This window comes from Onychostruthus taczanowskii, unplaced genomic scaffold (assembly GCF_017590055.1).
Source record: "Onychostruthus taczanowskii isolate IOZ18803 unplaced genomic scaffold, ASM1759005v1 scaffold64, whole genome shotgun sequence".
Taxonomy (NCBI): domain Eukaryota; kingdom Metazoa; phylum Chordata; class Aves; order Passeriformes; family Passeridae; genus Onychostruthus; species Onychostruthus taczanowskii.
In genome coordinates this window covers 2977341-2999190 of record NW_024504122.1, presented here as the reverse complement: position 1 = coordinate 2999190, position 21850 = coordinate 2977341, and the positions used below count along the sequence as shown (strand labels likewise).

General features: G+C 45.0%; 3 protein-coding genes across 3 annotated transcripts; all 3 read left to right on the top strand.

Moving 5' to 3' along the window:
* The first annotated feature begins 3716 nt into the window (after positions 1–3716).
* On the top strand, positions 3717–11264 carry LOC121344484 (solute carrier family 2, facilitated glucose transporter member 11-like). The gene is made up of 12 exons (XM_041420484.1): positions 3717–3782; positions 4665–4763; positions 5176–5336; positions 6881–7005; positions 7255–7384; positions 7953–8101; positions 8656–8843; positions 8984–9094; positions 9605–9706; positions 9868–9943; positions 10604–10731; positions 11058–11264. Exons 1-12 carry the CDS (start codon positions 3759–3761, stop codon positions 11262–11264), a joined length of 1500 nt encoding a protein of 499 aa, XP_041276418.1. The 5' UTR covers positions 3717–3758.
* Positions 11265–13605: 2341 nt separating this feature from the next.
* On the top strand, positions 13606–16800 carry LOC121344369 (macrophage migration inhibitory factor-like). Its single transcript, XM_041420259.1, has 3 exons — positions 13606–13713; positions 16123–16292; positions 16734–16800. Exons 1-3 carry the CDS (start codon positions 13606–13608, stop codon positions 16798–16800), a joined length of 345 nt encoding a protein of 114 aa, XP_041276193.1.
* A 2292-nt stretch (positions 16801–19092) lies between these two features.
* On the top strand, positions 19093–21435 carry LOC121344427 (macrophage migration inhibitory factor). The gene is made up of 3 exons (XM_041420372.1): positions 19093–19312; positions 20191–20363; positions 21169–21435. The coding sequence occupies exons 1-3, from the start codon at positions 19205–19207 to the stop codon at positions 21233–21235; spliced, it is 348 nt and encodes a 115-aa protein (XP_041276306.1). The 5' UTR covers positions 19093–19204; the 3' UTR covers positions 21236–21435.
* Positions 21436–21850: the final 415 nt, after the last annotated feature.

Here is a 21850-nt window from a genome sequence, read left to right as displayed (position 1 = left end):
CTGACCATAAGGGGGAATCAGGTTTTTGTAAAAAAGGAGGGAAAAAAAAAAGACATTTGCCATTTTCTGACTAACAAGTTGCTCCAAATGGACTGTCAGCTTTCCTATCTGTCACTTACAAGGTTCCCATTTTGCCAAACCAGCTTCTTTCTCAAGCACTCCACTCTGGGCAGCTCTGAAAAGTGGTAAGGGCTGATATTAACAGGATAGACTTGTGTGAATCATGAGCATTTTGGCTTAACGTGCTGATGTGTAAATCTCCTCTTAACAGAGCAACTAAAGCATACATGTAGAATTTATAAACACTCTGCTGACCGCAGAGAAAGGAAAGACCTGTGATCCTCTCTCTCTATCATTTCTGAGTGTGTTTTTACAGCGCTGAAATGGGAACAGTGAAGTTCTTGGCTTGCTGTCTCTGGCTAGTGTTCAATCCACAACAGATTAAAGAAAAAATTTAGTGGAATAGGAGATAAATTCTTTGTTTCTCTAGATTCAACTGAATAACCAAACCTTGCCAGGTTCCCATGCACAGTGCCATGTTGTCCTTGTGTAGTGTCTCGTTTGACAGGCTTCAACCATTTCAGATTGCCTTTCAGCAGCAATAGAGCTGAAAGGACTGATGGAGAGAGTCCAGCCACCATGAACACCAAGCACCCACAGTCATTTTAGAGACTCTGTGCTCTCCTGCCCATCATTGCTGTCATCTCAAGTCTGCAGCTCTTCCTCCAGGAGAAGAATTTCCACAGATATCTCAAGGGATTTGAACCTCTCAGCAGCTGAACTGCTATTTTCTTCCTGTGACAGTTGGCTACCTGGAACCTGTTTACTCCAGAAGAACTGCCTCAGAATGGAATGGACTGAATCAGAAGCTTTTTTTGAAAAATACAGGCCCAGAGGACTTTTCTTTTCTTTAGAAGGTGTCTAACATTCTGTGTGTTTCTCTTTATTAATGAGAGGCTCACATGGTCGTAGAAGGAAAGCAATATGAGGAAGAACATGAACAAAGCTAAGGCTTACTGTGAGGCACACTATACAATTTAAATCCAAACTCTAGACTTGCACAGTAAAATAAGTGGTTTTACCTCTGCCTTTGCTTTGACTGGCATATTTACTTCAACTCAAATAAGGTTATTCAAATTAAGAATTCAATTGTTCATCTTAACTGCTGCTTATTTTTAATTGCAAATGGTAACCATAATAAAAATGGCAGATTGCCTTGTAATAAAACTTCTGGCCTCCACAAACATTTCTTTCCCCACATCATGATCTCCTCAGGGGGAGTTGACTAGAAAAAGTTGTTGGGGTGCCTAACCTTCCATGATTAGGGTTTTTCATTCCTGTCTTTAGTACTGACTGACACTTCAGACATCTCATTAAATATAACTACATAAATAGAATTATGTATCTACAAAACATGAAGTGTCCTAAAGCCAGAAAACTCAGTAACTTTGTAGTGTTCCATATACACGTAATATGATTAAAAACTACCAGTCATCTGGACACAGCTACCAATATAGATAAGAAATATCAACTTTTTGCAAAACAGAATTCTTTCTTCTCTACCAGTCATTCTGGAAACACCATTCCATTACAACACTCCCTGAAATCTGTGGAAACAAGAGCAGAGTGGCAGCGTGTAGCACTGCTGACAGACTCCCCAGTGAGACACTTCTCTAGCCCAGTTATTCATTAGGTGCCATTTAGGAAAGCCTTCCCCACAGGATGCTCCCCAGGAAGCCAGCCATGCCCTATGGAACATTGCTGTGGCAATGAAGTGGAACAGCCATGTGGAGCACAGGTCAGCCTTGGCCTGTCCTCAGTGGAGCAGGAGCTGTGTCATGGGGACAGTGAGGTCAAGGGATGAAATGGCAAAAGGGATGGCCCAAATATATGTGGGAGGGCACAGGGACAAAGGGGACAGTAATTCAGGAACACTGCATTACTGCAGTGTTAATGTGCATTACTTCACGTCATCTTCCAGAGACATTAGCTGATAGATGAGACATGTCTCAAATACCAACTGAGGCAGATACTTCAAAAATGTATCAGTGAACTTCTGTCAGCTGGACACAAACAGATATGGATCTGTATTAAGGAAGGCTTAGCACAGCTCTGGATGTGTGTGTCACACGTGCACAGATAAATGGCTAAATGACCTGATGCTGTGAGATTTACTGTCCTGAGCACAATTCTAACTAAAGGATATCTGTAAGACATTATGGAACTGCACATCTAATAAATGGGGTCTCAGAACAGTCCAAGCAATAACAGCACACAAGAAGTACAGTCACTAATCACCATAAATGCAAAAGACATGACACAGGAAGAGAGTTATGAGATTCAACCTACCCAAAGCAGGAATTCTAATTTAAAGTCTGAGAGCAAAAAGTGTAAGTTCCAATATGTATAAATACACAAAGTAGAAGTGGGTGAAGTAAAACATTAGAAAATATGAGCAACAGGCTGCATTTGAGGAGTAGTGCCCCATGCTGAAGTCTACATGTTATTGCCTGTTTGCGTGTCCCCCCAATGTCATCTGAGCAAGACAGATACCAGCAGCCAAAATGGAATTTTGTCCCTTAGTCAGATGCACATCATGTTTTTCAATTTTGTGTAATTTTATAGAAAACAAAATTAATTCTTAGCATCAAAAGTACAGTGTCATTTGCACTCTAACTACAGCTTATCTGCTGGAGAACCTCCACTGAAAAAAATCCCTCCATGAACTAGCAGCACAAATCAACAACAAAGTCAAGGCCATGATGAGGCCCGAGAGTGGCAGGAGAAATGGCTGGGTGGTGCCAAGCACTACATTTCAAACATTAGTTAGGGAATCCAGGAATATGAAATATTTTCTAGTAAATATGACTGCTGGCATCAACTGTGCCCTTTGTGATTTATTCACCCTCTCCTTCAAGTGAAGTGTAAATGCCAAACGATAACTGAGCCATTTACCAACTGAACACATTCAAGACTTAATTCACTCTTAATTGTGAAATAACTGAAGTTAAAGCCTGAGAATTTTCTCTCAGAAGAAACAGACATCAATCCAGTTGTGGAGGTTACAAAACAGCCTTATTTTTCATGGCAGACACAGAAATAAGTACACTGCCTAGTGGAAATGCCAGACAAAACTGTGCATGATGAATCTTTCTCTCTACTAGCAAAGAAAAATCATCTACTGAATACTTGGCTGGTCAAGCATGGTGTACCACTGTAGAATTGTTACGTTTGCACCCCATTTCAAAATCATGGAGTAGTTCAGTTCCTTCCAGTAATGATTAAGTCATGATGTGCTCCAGTTGCCATCACCTGGAGAGAGGACAGCTCTTTTCTGTGACATGTCAAAGTCCTGCCCAGGCCCCATTTAAGATTCCCAACAGAGAACAATGTCTCCAAGTTTCTCACTTGCACTGAAAACTGAGCAGGTTATGATGATGGGAATCCTGTTTAAGATTGTTTTCTCAGTCCCCTGTCCCCCTAGCAGAAGACAGAGTTCATGAAGTACACAGGTCTTGCAAGGGACACCATCCTGTTTGCTTGGGCTACACATAACCGTTGGTTGAAATATTTAATCCAGCAATCCTAAACTTTGTACGACAGCTGGAATATGTGTAATTAACTCAAAACCCTCTGAAGTAAAATTTAACTTCAGTAACATGGGACTAGTTCACTGACACTGCTGTTGGATCATGTGAGCATTTGGCTCCTTGGCAGGTACCAGCAGCAAGCAGCAGGCACCGGCTCATTCATAGGAGATGGCTGCCTTCCTCTCCAACCTGGTGAGTACCTGCTCACATCTCCTCAGGCCTCTGCCTTACCAAAGACAGAGATAACACAATACTGGAGTTTCAAGTTCTTTAAAGATTTTAAATTCCTTTGTTACAGAGACCATCTTTCCTTTCTGTGTTTGAACATCACAAAGAGCAATGGGGCTTGGGGCCATGAAGATCCTGTTCCACTGTCTTTTCTATGTAACAAGATAAAATGAAATAATGAAATGAAATGAAATGAAATGAAATGAAACGAAATGAAAATTTAACAGCACCTCTGGCTCTTCCACTGCTATGATACTTTATTTTGTCTTCTAAATTACTGAAAACAATACTAAATATTAAGCACTATGATTACTTTCCAAAATAATTAATATAGTAATGGTACAGCAAAAGGCTAAGAAATCATGACATAAACTTTTAAATAAATTACTTTCTTCACTTCATCAAGAGTTAATTAATATAACCCATCAAGATTGTCCATAATCTTTAAAAGGGAAGAAGTGATATGTGTCATCATACATTATGGTTTGGTGTATTTTTGTTGCTGTCCATGATTCTCTCTTCCCCATCCCAGGTCTGACAACTTTATCCAGCCAACTGTCAGCTGTTGCAGGTGTACAGTGAGAGTTGTACTATCAGGAACACCTTTTCAAACTCCTTTTCCTTCTTGCAAGCAGAGTGATGGATTATCCCCTTACACCCATTTGCTCTGGCACTGTGGTTGACGGTTGTGCTTTGGCAGTGGATTAGAGGGATTTTGAAAAATGTTTAACTTCAAAAGGATCTGAAGTGAACAAAGAGGAAGGACCAGTGTGGCTACAAAGTCTCTGGCCTTGCACAAAACCAGAGAAGTGAGAAGCTGATGGAGATTTTATTTTTGCTTTGCAGGTTCAGTTCCGGGGCCTGCTTCAAATGATCTTAGTGCTGGGAATTGGTGGCAGTTTCCCATATGGATTCCACATTTCTGTCATCAACTATCCTTCTGTGGTAAGTAGCTGTCTCTCTGAGGCTGAAAACACAAAGGTGAGAGCCTCTGTTCTCCCATAAATCCCTGAGCACCCAGCTGATATGTCTAGGCCTTTTCTTTGGCTGACAGTAACATCACATGTGTAGAGAACTTTTCCTGCTTAAAAGAACTGGATAGCATTTTCTGTTTGAAATAAGCTCTTCCATGTAGTGTACAAGTCTCCAAAGGAGGGCACAAAATGAGCTCTCAGCATCCTTGCCAGGAAGCTCCTGACTGATACACACTTGCATTGTGATCTCAATGAGCTTGTTTTACTAAACAAGTCTCAAAGTAAGTCTAATATGAGAGCCACAGTCTTGGTCTGAAGTACAACAGCCAAATGTGAAGGGATCCTATGCCCATTATCCAGGCAAATCTCCTTTTATTTTTCAGCACATCAGGAAGTTTATCAATGAAACCTGGATAGATCGACATGGCTCTCCCCTCCATCCTGAGACAATCATGCTGCTGTGGTCCTTCATTGTGTCTGTTTATGGGATAGGAGGATTCCTGGGAAGCCTCTGCTGTGGCTACCTGACTACAAAATACAGGAAGTAAGTGCTCCTTGTAACAGCTCAGCAGCCAGAAAGTACAGGGAAACACCAAGGGGGACAAATAAGTCCCTTCTTTTTGGTTGAAGCAGCCCTGTTGAAGACAATTGCTTTGGTTTCCTGGCACATCCACTTTTTCCAAGCAGCCTTCTGTCCTTTTTATCTGCCCTCCCCAGGGAACTGTATTCTGTGAGGGCTGCAGTCACCCTCAGTCACCAGATCAGTGCCTCTGGGAGTAATGGCACAGGATCACATTCTCTTCAAGGTCCCCTACCACTCTTATAAAGACCTCCCAGTTTACAAACTCCAGTAAAGGAGCTGTGTGTCTTGTGTTGTAACACACTATATGATGTTACTCAAACACCTGGAAAATATCCTTATGTGACAAAGAAGAGTCAGATTTCCATTTAAATGCACTCATTTTGGGGTGGTGATGTTACATTTAATATTCAGATCTACTCTAGCGAAAATATGGAGGAGGATAAAAGAAAATCCTTGTAATTTCACTGTAAAGATATAACCAGCAAAACAAATGTCCAAGAGACATCTCTGTTCTTGACAATTCCATTTTACTGAAAGCTAGTTCCAAACTATCTTTGCCACTGGAGAAAGGAAGGATTCCTCACCAGTCTGGTCTGTTCTCGGTGCCTTGTGTGTAACACCACTAATTTCATTTGCAGAGAAATTGGCAAACATATCTTCTTGGTGTGACCCACTTAAAGATCTGCTCCACAACACACTGATCCAGGGGCCCCTCATTTGGGTCTCAACAAACCATCTTAACCTGCCTGCAATTGTGTTCTTTCCTAACAGGTAAGTGCCCCCAAGAAATTTCTTGTGGGACACTGCCTCATCCCACACACTGAGAGTCTCCCAAGGCTGGAAACAGGATCCTGCACCTCTCCCATGGGTTATTTAACACGTGGCAGCCCAGTTGCTGAATCACAGCCTAAACACAGAGTCTCTGTGATCCTCAGTGTGTGCAAGGGGGCTCTTGTCTAACGAGTGTCACAGCAAAACATCTGAGTGCAAAAGACTTGGAGCCTGAGACAGCAGGGTGGTGAACGCACCAGCCCACGATTCTCACAGAGCGACTTTGGACACGAAATATGACTCTAAAAAACTCTGTCTGCCATCTCAGAGCACCCATTTAGCCAAGAGTGTCTTTGGTGTGAGCCATTCTAGAATGGGATCCGTGGACTCAGACTGTTTCTGGGGAACAGTCTGACATTTTATGAAGATTTATTTAAAAATCTTGGTGACAAACTGGGCCACTCCTTCAATCTTTTTCCCTTCTTGTACTATGGAAATGGTGACAAACTGTTTAAATTCTAACCTTAAAAAATTTATTAATTCAAATCAAAAAGATCCTAAAGTTTTAAATAATCATTTTGACTATCCTAAGTTGAAATTATTTCAGCCATTCCTCAAAATAGTAGGAATGGCTGTACCATGCTTCCTGTCTCAGCAAGTGTAGTCAAGAGTACAAGAGGATCTCATTTCACACTAAATTCTCAAGGTCTATTTTTCTTTTTTTTTTTTTTCAGGAAAAAGTGCCAAATGTTCACCAACCTGATCATGTTGGTAGCTGCACTTTTCATGGCCCTCAGTAAAACAGCCAAATCCTTTGAGATGATTCTGGTTGGGCGCTTTCTCTATGGCATTGGTGCAGGTATGTCACCAAGGCCTGCAAGGCTGCAGGCCCTGACCTGCTGTCCTGGGCTTGTCTCTACAGCCATCCCTGAAGAATGGTTTTTAAAGCAAATAAAACCAGGCACTCAATAAAAGGGAAAGTATCATCTCTTTTGCAAGAAATTGAACCTAAATAGCAAAGTGAATGGAAACAATATAAGAGAGGGTGGTCAAAAATTAAAGCTTTTCTAAATATTTAAATGGTTATTTATCCTCTTGTATGTTCAAGGTTTTTCTCTCAATATACATCCTCAGTATGTAGGAGAGATTTCACCCAAGAAGTTGCGTGGGTTTACCAACTCCACTGTTGCTGTTTTTCTGACCCTGGGAAAACTCACAGGACAGGTTGTTGGACTACGGTAAATTCTCCAATTTTTCTATCAGGTTACACTAAAAGTAGAAATGTTTCTCTAACTTTATCCTCTCACCTAGTCAGTGACTGAGAAACACTCTCCTCCTCCCCAAAACATGCCTTAGCTTATGCCAGAAGAAAAATATTGATTGTATTTGAGGGAAATATAGTTTTAAATATAGAAGGCAGAAAATTATAATCTGATTTCTTCTTATTTCCATGCTCTTTCTACTAGGAGACTTCCCCTTCAAAATTCATTGTACTTACATGAAAAGTCTTAGCAAATGTTTGGCTCTTGTGGCCAAGCAGTGGTCAAATGAGTCTCATCAGCTCTCTAGACATTATAGTGGGTTCTAGTGATATTCAGAAAGATTTTCAAAATATCGGATAATTCCTTTAAAATAAATTGTCAGAAATAAAAATAGCCAAATTTGTGAAATCTGCCAAATTAAAACTCAGGGGTTAGCTCCAGTGAACCCTTTAATGGAATCTGAGCAATCTTTATCACTCAGAAAAACTTCCTGAACATTCATTCCATTATTTCAGCATAATTTTGTTTCACATACACTTTCCAGGGAGATTTTAGGAAGCGAAGCTTTGTGGCCATGGTTGTTAGCATCTAGTGGACTTTCAGCATTGCTTCAACTGGTTACCCTCCCATTTTTCCCTGATTCACCATCCTACCTCCTGATACAGAAGGGTAATGAGGAAGCCTGCAGGAAAGGTAGAGTGTCTGCTTTCCTCACTTACTTCCCTTCATCTGCTGTGTCACAGGGAGACCTCTGCAGAAGAGCAGCCAGGACAGAGCTGTGCTGCACACTGCAGTGCCATGCAGCACAGGCAGCTTCACAGACAGCAGCTGAGGTACCCCTGGCAATGTCTGTGTTAACCTGGGCCTCTCTCAGCCTCTCTCAGTCCATGAAGACAAGAAACACAGATGTATGTCAACACATCTAACATTTCCCACCTTGGCGGACACTGCTTTATTTCTTTAAAGGAGATGGTTCAGGCAGCTGTCCTTTTTGGTACTGCTAAATAAAAAGTACTCAAATGTTTACTATGTTCACAGTTAAGTAAATTTCCCATTAGAAAGCTCTGCTACACTGACAACCAGACAGACAAAATCCTTCAAATTGCTCACTGCCCCTGCAGCAACCAGATGGCAGAAGCAGCACCAGCACCCACTCCAGTGGACAGGCAGCCTAAAGGGCTTAATGCAACCACTCCTGAAGGAGCTATCCCGGTAGGATAATCCACTTCCCTCTTTCTCCCCTACAGCCATCAGGAAGCTCTGGGGGGAAGGAGACCACCAAGCAGAAATTGATGACATCATGAAGGAGAAGGGTGCAATGGCGAGCACGAAAACCTTGCGTGTCCTTGAAGTAATAAAAGAGCGATCCTTGCGCTGGCAGCTCTACATTTTGGTGATTGTCATGACCACGTTGCAGCTCTGTGGGATAAATGCAGTTGAGTGCTCTCTTCATCTCCAGGACAAGAGAGGCAGCATTACAGACCTCTCATAGTCAATGTTATCAAACCAGGTTAGAATTGTATCTCAAATGCAACACCTTTTTTCACAGGTTAATTTCCTCTTTGCATTTTTCAGATATACTTCTATTCTTTTGAAGTATTCCACACAGCCAAGTTTGAAGAATATCTTATCCCATACGTGTCCCTGGGAGTTGGGCTGTGTGAGTGCTTGTCCTCCATACTGTGTGTAAGTCTTTCAGATTTGAGTTTGAAGGAAAAATTTAATGTGGTCAACAATTGTGCCTTTCCTTTCTTATAACTGGGCCCAGGGAAACTTTGCATAACCTCAGCCACATCTTCCTGCTTCTGCAAAACCACAGGCAGGATACAAAGAAGTTTTTCCCCCAAATTATTTGCATGAGTGTGTGTCTTTAGACTCGCTTTTTTCTGCAAAATAATAATCTTCTGATGTTCTGGATTAGATGTGTGTACATATGTGTGTACAATTTGACATATGCCAGCATGCAAAAGAGAGAACAGTCTAAAAACAGCTTAGGATTGAATAATAAACACAGCTTAATTAACAATTAATTAATTTTGAAAAAACTAACCAGATTCATTAGGAACTAAGAGACTGTCAAATGACACTGATTTATGGCTACTATTTAGACAAATCTTCTGCACAGAACACATGGAGAGAGGAGGAATGATTTCCTGTGAGGCCTGGGGTTTGTGAGCTGTGTTTTCTGCTTTCCAGAGCACCCTCATAGACCGCTTTGGGAGGAAGGTGCTGCTCTGGGGTGGATACCTGCTGATGTGCTCTGTGCTGGCACTGCTCACCATGACCCTGTCACTGCAGGTAGAGGCAGCAGCCTCCTGGCCATTCCCCAGCCCCAGCCCCCCTTTCTGCTCCTGACTTGCAGGAGATGTATAAAACCTTCAGCCAGTGGCAGGAAGTACAGAGCTCTGCTGTTCTGTCCTGTGTCTAATGATTTGCTGTCACTGGTTTCTCACTTTTAGCATCGCTTTTTCTGGATGCATTACTTCAGTGTTATCTTGATCTTCCTGTTCGTTGTCTTCTTTGGAATTGGACCCTGTGAGTACATCAGTGGTTATGCTGGGAGGAAATTTGGTGTTGAATTGGTTGGCAACACAACTGGCAGAGGAAGAACAGGCTCGTGCCTTGCTAAAAAGTTCTGGAAAATAAGGAGGGAAGGGCAGATGCATACAACTGGGAGACAGGGAAAGGATGCAGACACCTCAAATTTTATTGCTGATCGCACGATCTAAATAATTTAAAACAGTAGAGGACATGACACAGAAAATTCAAAACAATTTCTAAATTAATCAGCTAAAAACCGGATTCTAGTCATTGCCAGGTATGTTAGAGTAATCATCTTCAATAACTTAACAAATTAAGCTTTTGCCTACCAATATGCTCCAGGTGGAAGTGGCCACAGGAGCCAAAAGGGAGGCTGGTTTTATAAACCCTGCACCAGTAACCACTACCAGTGCAATATGGAACTGCACAGATCCACTGATACCAGAAAAACTATTCCAGTACATCCAAGAGGAACCTAACTTAACTGCTGGATTCCATTTCTGGAATCAAAGCCTTTCACCCTCATAGCAGAGGCCACCTACCAACAGGTGACCTGTTCTGCCTGTCTGTCCTCTCTGCCACTGCCACTGGAGGAGCTTCAGCAGAAGCAAGGAAACAAATAAACCTGGTGTGTGTTTGGCTTTGCTTTTTCAGCTGGAGCCACCATATCTGTGATGGTTGAAATCTTCAGCCAGTCATACAGACCATCAGCCTTTCTGATTGTTGGCTGCATCAACTGGATGGGACTCTTTGTACTTGGGATGATTTTTCCAGTAATTGTGGTAAGTGACTCTCAGAGGATCCCTCTTTCCAGGCTAATCTATTTCTGAATGCTGACGAGGGGTAAAATAGTAGCAATAAATTGCAATGGCATGCAAAGCTTAGCACTCTGTCCAAACACCAAACCTGCTCAGAAATTCCCCAGGCTTGTCAAGGAGCAGCAATTGGACTCAGGTCAAACATGGCCCGTGGGAATTCCTGGTTTGGTACCTGTCCTGGACTGTGTATTGAGCACACCTTTGAATTTGAACTTCTAAGACAAAGGCTTGCACTAAAGGGCAGGGAAATAGAAATGAGTTTCTTATTTTCCTTGCATTTCTGCCTGCAGGATAACCTTGGACCGCTCTGCTTCCTTATCTTTTTGGGAATCCTTGTTTTATCAGCAATTTTCATCTACCTGTATCTTCCTGAGACCAAGGGAAAATCAATTATGGAAATAAAAGCAGAATTCAACAAGCTGAACTTTGGGAAAAAAGAAACCTCTGTCACTGAAAACAACTTTCCTAAGGAACAGTTGTCTTGCACAAAGCTCTGAACGTTCAGAGAAGAAATTTGCATCTCTTAGAAAAGACAGGAAATAATGTTGCAATAGAACTAAAAAGGAAACATTAAAAACAGACTGCAAGATTTCTGTCTCATTTGTTTTTTCTTTTTTAAGATAGATATGAAACTCATTATTCTAGAGTGACACTAAGTACCTCATAAGCAGGAACCTGCTGGCAAACAGCTCAGAGAAGAGGATCAGAAATACAAAAGAACACGTGAAATATTTTCAGATGAACCAAGGTAAAGAATGATTAAGAAGGCTCAATGATCAACAGCCATGAGGCTGGGGAAACACCGAAGTCTAAAGAATTTGGCTGACAGGCATGCAGAGGGAAAGCTAAATACATGGTTTAGGGTGACTCAAGATGATACAGACTAAAATTTAACACCTCAAATTCAGAAAACAGGTTTCAACATGACAACAGAGAAAGGCATTGAAAGTGAAGTTTGCTGCACAACAGTCCTGGAGATGTAATGGAAATCTCAGTGGAAAACATCCTAGTAACTCTAGGCAGGGAGAAGGACCTGCTAAACTGAGATATTCTTGCATGCAGAAGAAGTAAAATGGCTGCTACAAAATAAAGCAGGCTCTGGAGAGCATCTCTGGTGTCTAAGGAACTGATTTTCAACCTGGTGCATCAACTTCTGGGAATTACATCAGATGTTTTCACAGAAGAAAGAGTTTGTTTTGGAAATGTTTTTCTTGCTATGTAAGCAAGCTGGGAATAACAACTGATTATTGTACCCAGCAGTAAAAATAGGTTGTGAAGTTCATTGGAAATAGTCTAAGTTTTTCCAAGTGACCAGTAACAAGTATAGGATGGCTTGTAACTAAACAGTTTGGATCATGCCACCTGCTTTCCTCTAACCACTGAAGAAAATATGAACCAATATTACAAACTACAGCTCCTCTCCTTACAGATGGAGGTGCCACTTGTGTTTGTTTGTAACACTTTGGCTTAGGAAACATACCCTGAAAAGGCTTTTTGTAAACCAGATTTTATTTCTGGGGTTTTTTAGGGTTTTCATTATTTTCAGAATGCATACAGGAAACACAATCCACAAATGTGGGCTGACACGGTAATTTCATCTCCTGACTTTTTATTTGCTGACTTTTTACAGCAAAGCTGCTATATTGGAGGAACTAATTTAAAATCAACATACCCCACACAATCATAGAATGGATTGGGTTGGAAGGGACCTTAAAGATAATCTAGTTCCACCCCCTGCCATTGCAGGGATGCTACCATTTAGGTCAGGTTGCTCAGGGCCAGTCAACCTGACCTTGAACACAATCAGCTTCAGCACGTTCATACGGAAGTTTTCACAATTAAAAAGTGCTTATTTAAATTACACCATTAATACAATCATTTAGTGCAAGCTATAGAAAGCCTGGAGAAAATAAAGTGAGTAGAAAATCTCTTAACTCAGAAACTACTGGGCACAAAAACACCCGTCACTTTTAACACGGAGAAATGGTCAAACCATTTCTTTTATCCCATCAGCATTTTCAGCCTGCTCTCCCCACACATCTCACTGTGAATACCCCGTCCCAAATGCCATATGATCCCTCTAAATCACTTCTCCCATGTAATGCTGTTCTAGGCAGCAGGGAGAACTGATCCCAGCCTTGCCACACACTCCCTCCAGTCTGGATAAAAGCAGCTCATGTCAGAAAGCCTGTGGATTTCCTATCTCTCAGGAGTTATGACTGTTATGGAGCTATTTGCACAACAAAGGGGCAAGTTGAAAACAAGCCTTCTCTGAGCATGTAGAATCCATCACCAGAGTGGAAAATCAAGATGGATTTTAAGGGAGCTTTGTGGTGACTTAGTCACGGCTCAGGAAAGGTCTGCACAACATGTGTCACTGGGGGTTTTTGTTATGGTCTATTCCACAGAGAGAGTTTCAGACCTCACAATTGAATAGTTCATCTAATTTTTAAAAAACAATTACTAGACTTGCATAAAGAGGTGCATTACAACCTACACTAGTCTCTGAAACACTTGCTTTTCCACTGGTTCAATGACTGGGCTGTATCCAAACACGAGGGGTCATTTTGGATGCTTTGGTTTCCAGAGTGCAGAAGCTGGGCTCCCTCCCAGGCCAGTGCACTGGCTGTCTGTGTTAGCAGCCTGCAGGTGGCACGTTCAGCCTCACCTCTCCTGGGACACTCCCACCCCTCTCAATGCACCTGCTGAAGGTGCCACTGACTGTTTAGAGGCTCCTGAGGTGCTTACTGGCACAGTGGGCTGGGCCAGCTTGTGGGCGAGTTAGAAATAAAGCTGAGAACAAGGTGAGCTGAAAAAAACCCTACTCATGATCCAAAGATGCCTAAATTCATTGTTAACACAAATATAAGCAAGGATAAAGTTCCAGAATCTTTTGCAGGGGAGCTCACCCAACAATTATCAAAAGCATTGGGCAAACCAGCACAGGTAAGTTCATTTGCTGAAATGTTTCCTTCTTTAGCCAGCTGTGTCTATACAATGAGCTCTTTCTGAGTGATAGCCTTGATAAACTAATATAGCTAACGACTCACCAGTATTTGCAGTCTTCTCTCTGGGAGAATATCAAATACTTGTTCACTGTAACTTAGTTTTGTTGAGGTCTCAAAACCCTGGAATATTCAAACTAGCTTTGTGGAGGATGATATTGCATGTAGTTATCTGTATGCGAAGACACTGGACGTAGGTGTGGATGTGTCCACAGATACCTGTGAATACCTCTCAAGAACCTGGCTGAGTGAAAGGCAAACCTCAGCCTCCACTTCCTTGCTGAGTCCTGTTGAATAAGTGCCTGCTATTTGCCACCAAACTCCCTGTAGCCTAGTGGTTACAGTGAAGTACAAGAATTATTTATTCAGCTTGCTTGGACATCTGGCAAAAATATATGTGTGGTATCCTGCTATTTGTAGTCAAAATACCAGAGTAAGAGCTGCCTGCTGGTTTCACTACCAAACTGGAGGGGTTTTACCTGCCAAAACATATGGCAGTATGCTACTGAGGTGAAGTCCTGAAATACTGGTATTGAGGGTCTTATAAGGATTTATAAGGCTGTTATTTTCTTAATACTGACTGGTCACTAGTCACTGTATCAGTTGTTTCCTGAAGGTTGTAGAATATGAAAAACCAAAAGAAAACTTATCTACAGAGCTGTAAACTTCATAACATGACTGTACCCCAGTTGCTGTAGCAGCAGTAGCTTTAGTGAATTGGCTGTGGATCTGTAGCTGCTTGTTTAAGCACCCTTTGTGCCTATTCACAGCCCATTTTCAGAAAATGTTTACTCTGCTTTGGGAGCGATGCTTTGAAACTGTGGAAAGAGTGAGGTTTTGGTGCCTACAGAAAGGCTTGCTGGGGAGCCCTCAGAGCACTTTCTCGAAGCACTGGGACACCTGAACACATTAAATTCTTACATAAAACTGATGGGTTTTATCCCTCTTTAAAAAAGCTGATTTTTATCAGTCTAGCAAAGAAGTACTTGCTGTTGGGGGGGCAAGGGGTGTGTCTTACATAACAGCTTCTGAATATAAAGCTAGAGGCCAGGGCTGGGATGCAGCTGGAACAGGTTTGTGCAGCTGTGTGGAAGGGCTATGTAACGGGACTTACAAATATACAGGGAATAACAAAGAGATTTTTCTGAAGAGGACATACAAGCTCTTCGTGACAAAGGAGGCAATAGGAAAGGGAGAGTCTCTTAGTTATAACACAGAAAAAAGGAAAGGATTAGGGTGGGCTGGAATGCAAAGCTTTCCTCTCACAGGAAACTGTGCCATTTGGGAAAAATAAGGATTTTTAATCAAATAGGATTTTTTCCTACTGGAAGAACAGTTCCAAATATTTTCAGACTTCTCTAAGAAGAAATAATGCTGATTAATGCCTCAACTTGATTTTTCTTTTAATAGTGATAACCTGCTTCCTGGGTAGGAGTTAAAGGCATGAATGTACCTACATTTGGCATCATAAAGTCAAGAGCACATGGTGTCCAGACAGGGGAGAACAGGGCCAAGCAAGTGGTACCTCAGCAGGATGTCCTTGGCTTATCCTGTACTGCTGTGGTCTGATGCACCTCACACCCAAACAAACTGTAAATGACGGCCAAGACTAATTACCCAGACAACTCCTGGTACCCAGGCTAGCTTGTTTTACCAAGAGGGTGAATTGCTGCCGAGTTCCAATGATGCGCTGCTAATGAACGTGGGTAAGAACAGCACAGAAGGCAGATGAATGCCAGAGGAACTGATCCCCAGATTCCCCAGTGTGTGGATCTGACACTGTGTATTAGCAGCAGGGAAAATCGAGGGCTGGTCATTAATATTAACATAGATACTTTCTTCTGTTTTTCCTGATATCCAGAACAAAAGCAGGATTAGGCTGTATTTGTTTAATGAGGTGGATGTTGATTTAGGCCTCTGCTGTGTCAGTTCACATTTACCTCAGCAGGGAAGACTGCAGCAGGAGCCAGTGAGGTGCAAAATCTCTCTGGAACGAAATGCAGCAGCAGGACCATTGCACTCCCCCTCGCCCCTGACCTTCCCACACAGGCAGGGGGAGCCTGGTGGCTCCGTGGAGGTGCTGCAGTTACTCCAGGTCACTGAGCTCCTGGAGCACCTGGACTAGGAAGCCTAAAAACTATCGAGTCTTTGTACTGACCTTTGACATGGCAGTGAGGATCTTGGAGTAGAATGCAAATCTAGACAGTAAGATGTCAACAAATGAAAGCCTTGCATATCAAAAACATGCATTTATTTTCACTGCAGTTTAGGTACATAAATGCTGTGCTGGATTTTCAAAACTTTTCTTAATACAGCAAAGAAAATAACATTCATTTTCTTCTTCCAACAGTATTTAGCAGTACAGTTCTCTCCTGGTCAGGTGATGTCCTTTGGTGGCTCCACAGACCCTTGTGCTATGTGCTTTCTCTACATTGGAAAGTTAGGGGAGCAGGAGAACAAGGTCCACTCCAAATTGCTTTGTGACCTGATGAGCAAACAACTGAAAACACCATCTGACAGGCGAGCGCATACAGCGACTTGTCTGACATGACTTCCACAGCCTGTTAAAACTGTTCATCCCAGGCTGGTCCTTTGGTGCTCTCCATTAATGTGCTGATTGAAGACATCAAATGCCAAGTCAACTGAGCAACTCCCCAGCTAAAAAGAAAAGAGCTGTTGCATGAGCTGAAGCTGCAGAATTCCTTGGTTAAAATGGTTCAGGCACTGTATGCACCCACAGATATCACATGCAAAAGACCTGGTACAGAGAGAAGAACTTGATCACTAGGAACTCCAGAACACAAGTAGATGGGGCATTAAAAGGGGCAGGAGGAAGGGAGTGTAAGGCCTGGGAATGATAAAGCCCCCGGGAGATCTGCGGCGTGTCCTGGCGCAGGAGCACCCTGACCAGCCTGCAGCACTCTGCTCTCAGCTGTTAATGGTGCCTGGTTTCCCTTCCAGAATCTATGTCAGCTTCTCTGACATCAGTCCTGGCAATGTGGGCTGGAACAACAGCACCTTCCCTTGAGGTGCCCTGGGGTGATCGCTTACTCCTGAGCCCTCACCATAGTTTGAGAACTGCAGTTCCAGTCGCCTTCTGGCATCTGCCAAGTGCAAAAGGCATTGGTATCTTAGCTGCTGCTACTCACTGCTGTTTATCTTGTCTGCTGTTTAAATACAAATGCAGCAGAAATCTTATGTCTGAGACCTTCTTGTTATGCTGGGAAGACCTGTAGTTGAGACTGAGGGTGACTTCTCAAAATACTTTCAAAAGAAGCTTTTCTTTCAAAAAAAGGTTTAGTCATATATGAAGATGAACACTCCTTTTGCCTTTGCCCTGTCCATGCTCAAGAGCCAAATTTCAAGAAGAGATAAATATATCTTGACCTGGTTTCAAGATACGTTTAAGTTAGTAGATGTGCAAATGTTGCACATGGACCTGCTTTCAAAAGGAGCAAAGACATGATTACCTCTTTTTTAAAAGGATTATATGTAGTCCAGGTCCTCTTTAGGCCTAACACTACAGGGATATCTAGCTGAGTAACAGAAAATCTTGTGCTGTGACTCTCCCAGGCCTCAGCACAGGCAGAGGGAGTGAGTGGAAAAAACCACTGTTCGCTGCTGTGCCCTCCCCTTTTCATCCATTGAGCAATTTGTAGTGACAGCAAAGATTAGAGCACAGCTCAGAAAGAGGCAGAGGCACAGCAAGCCACAGTAATTCCTAGGGACTGAAGTAGTGAATTAATTATGAAAAGAAGATTTGCATACAAATATTTATTATTTAAGCCCTTGGTCAGATAAGATCATTTGCTTACAAAGTAAAATAAAAGATTGAGTAGAGATGTTTTCTGAAATTCTGTAGTTAAGTGTATTGTGAGTTTTTTCTGGAAAAGCAAACCTTCTCACACCCCTGTTCTGAACTCTATTGTTAACATCCCATTGTGTCCCTACCACAGCTTTGCTTTGCAGCCACGGACTTTAAATACAGACCTGCACCTCAAACAACAAAAATGCTTTGTTGGGATAACAAATGGAAGCTGCTTTGGTGAAAGCTTCTTTCTTAGTCAGGGGGGTAAAAGAGAATGAAATTGCAGATGTCCCTCCACTGAGTGACAGCATAGCCCGGGGCTGCTGCTGTGGGCCTGGCAGGCCACAGGGCAAGCACACCAGTGGTGATGTTGCTCTCAAGCTTTTCTCCCTACACAGGCAGAATCCCCACCCCACCTCCACACAACAAACCTAGGAGGCAGGAAGGTGAGAGGAATAAGTGGGACTATGCAATGGCAGGGAGCTGAGGATATCAAGGGGAGGAAACTTAATCAGTTCTTAGTGGCTGCTCTTAAGCACTGCTAATCACTAGAATAGGAAGTGCTCCAGTTCTCAGCACTATAACCGGTGTCACTCCCATGCACTCCCGTATGACACCGTCCCTCTCTCCTCATTCCGGGCTATGAGTGCCCACATCTGTAATACGTATGTGTGGGCAAGCTTTCTAGCAGCAGCAGTGCACGACTGCTGTGTGCGCAATGTCTGGGCGGAGAGGGCTCCGGGCCTGATCCTCTTTAGCCTTCCTGTGAGTCATTTTGTGAGCAGAGCAGCGCTGCCGCCGTCGGGGCAGGCAAGAGCCAGGGTGGGGAGCCGTGCCCTGGCAGCCTACGTGCATCGCATCACACAGCGCAGCTCGGCTCTGCCGCCTCTCACCTCCAACAGGCACGCACCAGCTCGTTCCTAAGCAAAACAAAATTCACTTCTGCCCCTTTCCAGGAGAAAAATATGATGTGAAAATGGGGAGGCTGAGGAACAATAGGCAATTTTTAATTTGACTGAAATACATTAGAGAATGATTTATATGGCAGCAAGACAGACGTTTCTGTTTCACAGTTAAAGCAAAATCGCTACAAATGTTACTTTATTTTGCAAAAGAAAAAAATTATCGGAGTCAGAGCAAGTACCCCTTTGTGCAACTGCCAAGCTGGGGCCTATATCCCTCTCTGGCCCTGATCCCGCAGAAACCAGTGGGAGTGCCACAGCGGTACCATCACATGCCCTGGTATCAGGTTATGCATGAGCTGCCCAGAGCGCCCGAAAGGAGTGCTCCAGAACTCCGTTCCAGGAAGGAGCCTGCAACAAACCCTCAGAGAACGTTCTGTGGCAGTAAAAAAGCCAAGAAATAACGGCGGAGCGGGGGAGACCCCCGGTCCAGAGCCGGCCGCAGCAGGGGTCAGCACGCCGCAGCGGGCTGCAGACCGCGGGGCCGGCGTGAGCGTGTGTCCCCGCCCCGCTCCCTCCCCTCCCTGCCGGGCGGGGCCGCTTTACGTCCGGGGCGGCCCCGAGCGCTAAAAGCGCCGCTGACGCCTCCCCGCTGCACTGTGCTGGTCCCGCCGTTCGGTTAGGCTTGTGTCGCCGGCCCCGCCGCCCCCAGCGCCGCCACCATGCCCATGTTCGCCATCTACACCAATGTCTGCAAGGATGCCGTGCCCGACAGCCTGTTGGGCGACCTCACCCAGCAGCTGGCCAAGGCCACTGGCAAACCCGCGCAGGTGAGGGCGGGCGGCGGGGCGAGCACGTGCGCGGCGGGCCCGGCGGGAGGGGCGGCGGCGGAGCGGCCCGGGGGCATCTCCGCTCCCTCGGGCCCGGGGGCATCTCCGCTCCCCTGGGGCCCGGGGGCGGGCGGGCCGCGGCCGCCGAGGAGCAGCTGCGGCACGGCGCGGCGGCGGCCCCGCTGCTCCGGAGGAAGGAGTTGGTGCCCGTTCCACCCCGCGGCGCCGAGTCTCCCGATGGCCGGCCCCTGCCTGGAGCAGCAGCCGGGCCTGCAGGAGCGCGGCGCTCACGTAGCCGGGGATGTGCTGCGCCTGTGCCGGCGGTCGCCATGGGGGCAGCGGAGCTGCGCAGTGGCACGGACGCACCCGGGCAGAGGCTCGGAGAGACCGAGCGCCCCGGGCAGCTCCTGCCGGCTCAGCCATCCCACACGGCCCCTCCTGGGCCAGACCGCAGATCCCGGGAGCCGGAGTCGGATAAGACCGAATCGCTGCCCGGCTCTCCGGCAGGTCCGAGATTTGGGGATGTGAGCCCTGGCACGCAGGCACAGTTCTTGGGCCTTTATCTCGCTCCGCCCCGCGCGGTGGCGCGGCTGTGGCGGGCAGGAGTGCCTGCCTCGCCGGCGGCTTTGTGCGCACATAACCGTGCTCCTAAAGCTGAGAGCCGGGCCGAGGGTCCCCGCAGCCCCAGGGCCGTGCCCTCCCTGGGGGCTGCCGGGCATGAGCCTCCCCTGAGCCTGGGAAGTGCGCGGGGGCCAGCACTGAAGAGCTGCCTGACCCCAGTTCGGCTGCTCTGTTTATAGTTGGTACCTAAAGCAAATTTTCGTCAGGAGAGGGCAGTTCAGACAGCCTGTAACGGAGTGTTTCCCTCCCTCCCGCAGTACATAGCTGTGCACATCATACCTGACCAGATGATGTCCTTCGGGGGCTCCACTGATCCCTGCGCGCTCTGCAGCCTCTACAGCATCGGCAAAATAGGAGGGCAGCAGAACAAGACTTACACCAAGATGCTGTGTGATCTGATCTCGAAGCACTTGCACGTATCTGCAGACAGGTAAGGCTGGGACACAGTTTAACCATATTTATCTGGCTTTCTGAAACCGCTTTGAAAAGTCTATTTAAAAATTGAAAAAGCCAGGAATAAGTCCATGTGTTCTGGAAAATACCAAGTGATTGCTTGCAGCACTTTCATGTCCACGTAAGAATTCAGTGCCTGCCTCTTTCCCTGGACAGTCCTCTGTTCAATTGCTTTCTGCTCTGAGAGTAGGGAAAAACACCACGGCACTGACAAGCTGCCCAGTGTGTCTTTTGCCTCTGAGGTGTGATGTCTTGTCCTCTGGGGAAGCAAGGCTGAAAGCACGAGCAAGGAGCAGTACCAGGCTGGAGCTGAGAGACAGAAGAAAGAGGCAGCAGGCTGTGAGCAGCTCCCCTGCAGGCTGCAGAGTTCAGCAGTGTCTGTGTGCAGCTGTGAAGGATGGGACAAATTGGTGCCATCAGGGTTGAAGGGAGACACACGCAGAGCCAGGCCTGAGGGCATGCTTAACTCCCGAGGCTGCCAGTCTGTGTGAGGGACTGCTGCCTCAGAAACAAAAGGGGCTGATCTCCGGAAATTCTTGACAGGCTGCTAAACAGTCTGTCTGGTGTCTGGTCAATCCCTGACTGCAGAAGAATAAAAGTACAAATCTGAGGACTGAGAAATATTGAGGCTGTTTGGAGGTTCCACCAGATTTTTGGTAAAGATGAAGCTTGATGTTTTTATAAGCAGAAGAATGGGAAGCACTGTCCCCTGCTGTGTTGTCCCAGCTTCTGTAAATGAGTTAATCAGGTTGTTGTTATTTCCTCCTGTACCTCTTCTGCAGGGTCTACATCAACTACTTCGACATGAACGCTGCCAACGTGGGCTGGAACGGCTCCACCTTTGCGTAGAGCTCTCCCGTCTGAATGAAGAGGCTTTCCTGGACCTCCCCTCGCCCTGCCCCGTAGCAGAGACCACAGCACAAATGGCCCCGTGTTGCACTTTGTGCACTCTCACAGATTGATGGCTCCTTGCTAGTGTGTTTAAATATTGCTGCTTCAACATTCCTCTGTTTTCTCTGTGTAGAAAACAAATAAAGATTTAGAAGTAAGCTGTGTGGTGTAGGCTTTGGCAGGTTGGGGATGGAGTTGGGCAATTGCCAACATGTCTGTTCCACTCTGATCCTAAAGCAAACAAAAGGAATGTTTTGGGTTTGCCTGTGTTTCTTAGGCACAGTATTTCACACTGTGGTGGTGGTGCCTGGGCTTGGTTCCTCACAGCTCTCCAGTGATTTTTACCTTGCTTTAGGTGTGTTCAGGGCGGCGTGTTGCTCTGGGCAGGAGGGAAAGAGGTTTGTTTTTGGGTTGTGTCTGCCGTTGTTGCAGTCCTTTTACCAGTCCTGTACCTGCTGCTTCAGGGCAGCTTTCCTCTGAGGATGTGCCACCTGTGAGTGGCCAGACAAGCACGGAAGGAGTGCTTTTGCTCGCTGAGGGGAAATGCTGTTACCCACATTGCTACACAGCCCG